The sequence below is a fragment of the Notothenia rossii genome, assembly GCF_949606895.1.
Source record: "Notothenia rossii genome assembly, chromosome: 3".
NCBI classification, from domain to species: domain Eukaryota; kingdom Metazoa; phylum Chordata; class Actinopteri; order Perciformes; family Nototheniidae; genus Notothenia; species Notothenia rossii.
The window spans coordinates 16518739-16526052 of NC_136901.1; the positions used below are offsets into that span (position 1 = coordinate 16518739).

The following is a 7314-nucleotide window of genomic DNA, read 5'->3' on the forward strand; positions in this document are numbered from 1 at the left end:
GCTGTCCTCAGATGAAGAGGAGGCAGAGATGCAGTTAACCTCAACCCCAGTTGTAGATCTTACTGGAAGTGAGCCACATTATTCAACTGATGTACAGGGGATCGATGACATGGTTCATCAAGAGATCGATCCTGAGATTATTATTGGGGCTATGGCAAATGATGGTGTGCAGTTAGATGACACACTACCGTGGAATGACCAGCCACCACATGGATTGGGCGACCCGCAACCTGCTCAGTGGAATGACCAGACACCACATGGATTGGGCGACCCGCAACCTGCTCCGTGGAATGACCAGCCACCACATGGATTGGGCGACCCGCAACCTGCTCCGTGGAATGACCAGCCACCACATGGATTTGGCGAACCGCAACCTGCTCTTGTTACAGAGCCATGGAATGACCAGACAATGGATGAACCTGCTCCTGTTACACTGATTATCAGGAGGGGGCATTGTCTCACTGACCTTATCAAAGCCTTCACAAACCCAGACATTTTAAACACTGAGGTGTTTATAAAGATGCGTCTACCCAATGGTAAACTTGAAGAAGGAGAGGGAAGTGGTGTGACCCGGGACTGCTTAACTGAATTTTGGACAGACTTTTATGAAAGATGCACCTTGGGAGGGAATGTAAAAGTTCCCTTTATTAGGCATGATTATCAGTCTGAAGAGTGGCAGGCAATTGCCAGAATCTTAGTAGTAGGGTGGAGGATTGCTCGCTATTTCCCAGTGAAACTGGCAGTACCATTCCTTGAAGAGGCACTGTACGCCACATCCACCAGTAGCTTAAAGGACACCTTTTTGCAGTACGTGTCTGAACAGGAGAGAGAGGTCCTTGTTAAGGCTTTGGAAGACTTCAACTCTGTTGACACTGATGCACTGTTTGATGCCCTTGAAGCACATGAGTGCCAGCAGGTTCCTACCAAGGACAATCTGATCCCACTGCTTTCACAGATGGGACACAAGGCTCTCATACAGGCACCAATGTATGTAATCAAGTGTTGACGTCCCATTGTGGTGCACTTAGCAAGTGTGTTGCCACAAGATGCCCTGAATGATGTTATACAGCAGAAAACACCAACTGGAAAAGCAGTGAAGGAGCTCCTTCAGTTCCCAGATGAGATGACTCCACCCCAGACTGCAGTTGCCCGCTACCTGAAGAGATATGTAGGTGAAGTTGATCTGAGCACCCTTCAGCTTTTCCTCCGCTTCTGCACTGGTTCCAATTTAATGGAACAAACTATTAAGATACAATTCATCGAAACCTCGAACTTCGAGCGAAGACCACAATCTCACACATGTGGCTGCCTTTTAAAACTACCTGTAGGGTACCACAATTATCCAGACCTCCGCAGTGATTTTAATAGTGTACTTACAAGCTCTGTGTGGGTGATGGATATCATCTAGACAAGAAGGAGATAGCGTCTATAGGTTGCACCCACAATTTCTACTGCAGTTATGGTTTTGAAAGGAACATTTAAAGACAGGAGATCATTTTCAAGGTGCAAAAGGCTTTCTTTCAGCATTTAACATTTTTTCTTAGCTAGGCGCTACGTTTATATATGCACTTTGAAACTTTAATTTCTAATAACTTCTTCCGGTTCCTTCGACAAAAATGCAATGCAATTTCTCCATAGGATTTTGGAAAATAGCTCGAAATAAGGTCTGTGGTTGACACACATTGAAGAGACGGATCACGTTTTGTTTAGTTGGATAATCTCCACATGTCTACCCATCTCTTATAATTTTCGAATCATAAATGTATCGATCATAAATGTATCGATTCGAAAATTATAAAAGTAGGGTAGACATGTGGAGATTATCCGGCTGAACAAAACGTGATCCGTCTCTTAAATGTGTTTCAACCACAGACCTTATTTTGAGCTATTTTCCAAAATCCTATGGAGAAATTGCATTGCATTTTTGTCGAAGGAACTCATGCGCAGCTTACTTCCGGATTTTATGATGCGTCACTGCGGTTCTCTATACATCTTTACTCATAGTCACAGTAGAAGTTATGTTATGATATCAAAGAAGATACATGTTCTGATACACAGGAGCCAATGATTGTGTTCAATAGGCACACAACAGCTACTAGATAGCTCTATGCAAAAGCATAAGCTGAGCTAAGTAAATATGCATTTATGGTTAATTGTTAGGGATTTGCATATTATGTTTTGCCTTCATTTGAAAATCCTTGCACTGCATGACATGATTGTTGTTCAAATCTGTACTATCAACATGTTGATTTGGAATAGAGTGATTCCAAAGGGCAGAATAACTATTGAAGGATGTTTTTGTTTTTATAGAATATTTTACTCCAATGTGTTAATTGTTGTTCCTGTTCCTGTTGTACACAGGTCCTATTTTAAGAGTCTATTCAATTGACTAATCTGGTCTTTCTGTTTAGCATGAATGTATTTTGACCAAGGTAAACATTTAGTTTATGGGGGAAAGTTTAAAACCTCAACGTTTACTCAAGTTCTTATGTCAGTGCCTGTTTATTGGTGACATTCAAGTTTGCCTAAGTAGGGCTTAATGTTCAAATAAGATTAAAAAAAAGCACTCCCTTTTGTATTTGTGTTGGTTTTCTTATTTTTATTTGTCAATCATGTAACATTGTTATCAAATACTACTTCACTGCAAGGTCAGTAATGATCCCTTTCTTTGTTTGTTTGTTCCACACAATAAAAGACGATTATTATGTGAAGCACATGGAATAAAGATTTATCATTAAAGTAAGATACATTTTCTGTTCACTGTATATGACTTTACATGAGATATCAAAGGTGAATTAATGTTTACAATACATGTCACACATTGCTAGATACATTTACCATATATACATACATATAAATGTGTATATCCTAAACTATCCAAAAGTATATAAAGGAGTTAAAATTAGCACAGCCTTAAACAGCAGTAAAATGCAACATTAATTCAGCAGTAATATTAATCCAGAAACATCATATATAATAATAAAACACTGACAGGGAACATTTTACTGCACGGTGACTACTTTTACTATTCATACTGTTATTTACATTTAGCTGATCATACTTAAATACTTTTAAATATGTAAGGTTTTAAATGTAGGATATAGTGGAGTATTTCCACAGTTAGGTAGGGTTTTTACTTCAGTAAAGGATCTGATACTTCTTCCACCAATAGCAGAAAGAAAACTGCAACATTCATGCAGTTGCCTCCTCAAATACTTGTGGGCGAATGATATCCCTCAATGATAGATATAAGTCAAGTGCTTGTGACCTATTCATTGGGAACCCCATGCCTGATTCTTCCATTATGATTGTGCACAAATCAAACACGTCCTCGTCACATGGAACTGAAGTTAGGAACTTGCAGCTCTCTTTGCAAGTGGGTAAGTCATCACTGAATGGAACAAGAAGGTCATCTGCACCCCACAAATGAGGTGCCGTATACATGATATTAGGTATTCCTGCGGGGACATTGGCGTTTGTAGAGGGCCTGATGCGATGTGTGTTCCAAATCTGTCTTATCTCATTCAAGTCCTCCTGCAAAAAGAAATGGAAAGGGGGATAAATTGTATGTACCGTATGGAATAATAGCAAAAAAACAAAGTTATCTGATCTACTCTCGTTGCCCACTGCACACACATCATTCAAGCATAGCTTCGACATAGCGCTGTTATTTCAGAACAATGGACAGGGTTGTTGCGCGTTGGCAAGAGATTATTAGATTTGAACCTCACGGCATGCTGTACGCGATCTGATAAATAAAAGATGTAGATATATCAAACACAAAGTGATCGCTATAATAGAGCCGTATTAACAGATAATTGGCGTTATGGGTTACATCACGGTACATTCTTCAAAATCACAGGTCTAATTGTGTGAGGCCTTTTTAGCGCAGACACATATTCTTACGCATTCATTATGCATGCAGCTATCAAGTGTCCTATACACTGACAATTAAGCACAACTAAACTATACATAACATAACTTTGAGTCAATTCCTTCATCATAATAAATCCTACGTTAAATGAATAGGTACACATGCATGCAACTATAGTAGGCCTACGTCTTCATTAAAGTATACCCAAAGTGCGTAAAGACTCACACAACTCATTCAACAACAACGTTAGCTATACCCTAAATAAAAAAGGCCTATATGCCAGCTGTAAATATACGTTATCAAAAATGTTTGCCAATGTCTATATAGCCTATTTATATATAAGTTAATCATGTCTATGCATTAACATTGGAAGGCTATGATTGTCTGGCAAGTTGTCAGAAAACGTAGTGCGGCTTTTCGTAAAACTGTTGTGTGAATCGTTACGAATGTTGGGCAGACTGTGTGTTTATAGCCTGTGTGTTCAACGTAGGTTCATCTTGATGATGAATTTATGTCAGGTTGATTTTAAAGGTTGTTCTACAGTGGGTGTATTTGGCAGATCATTGCTGCCTATCAGTGCGTAAAAGTATGTGGATGGATGCATACAACATGATTGACTCTAATAATAAATCCTGTGGTTTTTAAGTCTGTGCCCTACTTTTACTATTTCCCGATATTTGTATAATTTACATGGTTATGGTCTCTGTTTAACTGCAGCTAACAATTGTCAGATCAACATCATATTGTTTTACCTGAATGATTGCCATGAAGCACAACTGGACAAGTGCTTTGTCCAGAAAATCACCGGTGAAGAGCCCTTCATCCTTGAGTTCTCCCAGTTGCTGGATCCAGTATTGAACCCCTTCCTTTCTCATCACTCCCCACCAGCTCTCTATTCTCTGATTTGCTGTGCTAGCTCCTGTTATATAACTCCTTTCTCCTGCTCTGTCATCTTCATCGTTTCGCCGTAAAAACTGTTGGATGTCTCGTAGCAGCACATTCTCTGTGCCCATGTCAGTGCGTAAAAGCCTTGGGTAACCTCCGACATTCTCTATTGCTTCGACAAAGTAGCTTCCAATTACTTTTGGGTCACTGTTGGTGAAAGCTGCTTTTAGCCAGATAATCCTACGGGAATATCCGTCTATGCATCCATTAATGCATATTCCATAGGGCTTGAGTTTGTCGTAGCCATCTACGTGCCATATGAAATTAGGCCCTTGTGAAAAATACTTTCTCCGGCTGAGACGTCTTTTCAGGCGAGCTTGAGAGTTGACTGGGTCGAGCAGAGAAAGAAGGATCCTCACGTCTTCTTTCCGGATGCGGATACCTCGCTCCAAAAGCTTTGCATACATCCAGCGATATCCATGAAGTTGTCCAGGGCCTCCCAATTGACCAACTATATAGTCGATAGCAACTTCCAAATCAGCATATTTCCGACGATTTAATCCACACGCTCTCAATATTCTCCTTAATGTACTTTTACTAACAATTATCCCTTGCAAAGCAAATGTTGTCAGGATGTCTTGATAACTCATCCCAAGTCCAAAGTAAAGCTTAATTAAAGCGTCTCTATCCATAGCTACAACCATTGACCTAACCCTAACCGCTTTGCCAGGTCAGCATCCGTCACTACAGGTATTATTGATGCATCAATCTGGGGAAAAAAAACAAAAAGTAGTAGTTATAATGTGTACATAGTTACAATGCATATATGTTACCACTAGGTGGCAGTATAACATATATTGACATATAGAAGTGAGTAGAACAAGATGTAACTTGGTACTGCTTGTTGGCTAATAAAGTGGCTAGTGAAGCTAGTCTAAAGATTCAAGACGGTGTCTTATTTATAACAAATAAGAACATTACACTTGATGCACAATCAAAAGTGTTTTTATCACTACATCCACGAACAGTTGGTTGAAAAACTAGTGTTGACACCATTTATCCTAGCTGCTAGTGCTACCGGTATTAGCTTGTTAAACTTAGCAAGTTGGCTATGTCGGTCGGCTGCTTAATAAATAGCCAGCACAACTAACAGGTAGATGGCCAAATACACAGTTAAGCTAGCAATTCATGTTTAATAGCAAGCTAATAATCAACTTAACTTACCGATCAAGCAGGTGAACTCTTCTTCATGCTTCGGGGAGAAAGGCTGGTCTGTTGTGCTGTAGGCTACATTATATACCTAACTATCTCGTGCGCACGAGTTATTAAAGCGTGCGCACGAGTTATTAAAGCGTGCGCACGAGTTAATAAAGGGTGCGCACGAGTTATTAAAGCGTGCGCACGAGTTATTAAAGCGTGCGCACGAGTTATTAAAGCGTGCGCACGAGTTAATAAAGCGTGGCCTCGTTTTATTTATTTTTCTCTCTATGAACCCTCCAGGGCTCCGTACTCCCCCATTCTCATTGAGTATTTTACAAAGAGTGAAACAGCGCCCCTCTAGATGTTATGGTGAAACAGTAGATTGCACTCTCTGTTGCGAGAGGAGGCAGGCCGAAATTTGCTTCCCTTGGTGAAAAAAAATGGAGGGATTGACCAATCAGATGAGGCTCACGTCATGCCCCTGCCAACCTGTGATTGGTCAGGGCCATGCCAAGGGAAGCCAGAGGCGGCTGGCTTCCCTTGCCTCACAATCCAATCAAATCGCATCAACTTAGTGGTGCAGTGACGCGTCCCAAAAAGCGGAAGTAAGCTGCGCTCGGTTTCCCTCGACAAAATAGCAATGGGATTTCTCCATAGGATTTTGGAAAATAGCTCAAAATAAGGTCAGTGGAAAACGAACCTGTTAGATAAATGCTCGTTTTGTTCAGTCGGATAATATCCACATGTCTACCCTACTTTTATAATTTTCAAATCATAAATCTAATCGATAGAAGATAGATACTGCACCACTCTCACCGCCGTTAGAAAGTAGCAAGCAACTGAAGCAAATGCAATTATGGAGGGTGGAGATTTGGAGTATTTAATCAAAAATAATTGTACTAAACTTCCGCTGCAGCAGCAACAACAAATAAAATCTGATGACAGGCCAATGCCCAAACTGGAGCTGTGTACAGCGAGGAACAAAGGAGCGAACCGGACGTAAAACGTTAAAGGTCTCCTGATTTAGTTTGTGAATGAATGCTTATTAGAGTTTCGGCTGGAGAGTGCGTGCGGACCTGTCGGTCAGATAACAGGCGTGTGTAAGTCCTGCATTTGTATGATACAAATGTGTGTAAAATGATACCGGGCGCTGTAATCACTCATCTGGTTACGTTATTACATTGACCACCACACCCCCCCCCCCCCCACCCCAAAAGAAAGGACGTATTATTGGCTTCCCCTAATTTTTTCCCCACGCCACGCTACTGGTTGTCCATACTATTATATCGCTCTTCAATAGCTGATCTGGAGGGATTGTCGGCTGGGAGTAAGTGTAATACTTGATCCTGAATAGT

At 40.7% G+C, this 7314-nt stretch overlaps 1 protein-coding gene across 1 annotated transcript; it reads right to left on the bottom strand.

Annotated features, from left to right (window-relative positions):
• Window positions 1-2591: 2591 nt before the first annotated feature.
• On the bottom strand, window positions 2592-5421 carry LOC307034428 (uncharacterized protein). Its single transcript, XM_079673273.1, has 2 exons — window positions 4627-5421; window positions 2592-3534 (listed from the first exon to the last, which is right to left on the bottom strand). The coding sequence occupies exons 1-2, from the start codon at window positions 5407-5409 to the stop codon at window positions 3193-3195; spliced, it is 1125 nt and encodes a 374-aa protein (XP_079529399.1). The 5' UTR covers window positions 5410-5421; the 3' UTR covers window positions 2592-3192.
• Window positions 5422-7314: the final 1893 nt, after the last annotated feature.

Bases quoted from the DNA above. Each gene is read 5' to 3' on its own strand.
- LOC307034428 (XM_079673273.1), bottom strand. From the start codon at position 5,409: ATGAGTTATCAAGACATCCTGACAACATTTGCTTTGCAAGGGATAATT. The intron at 3,535-4,626 runs GTAAAACAATAT...TTCTTTTTGCAG, and splicing joins GCTTCATGGCAATCATTCAG to GAGGACTTGAATGAGATAAG.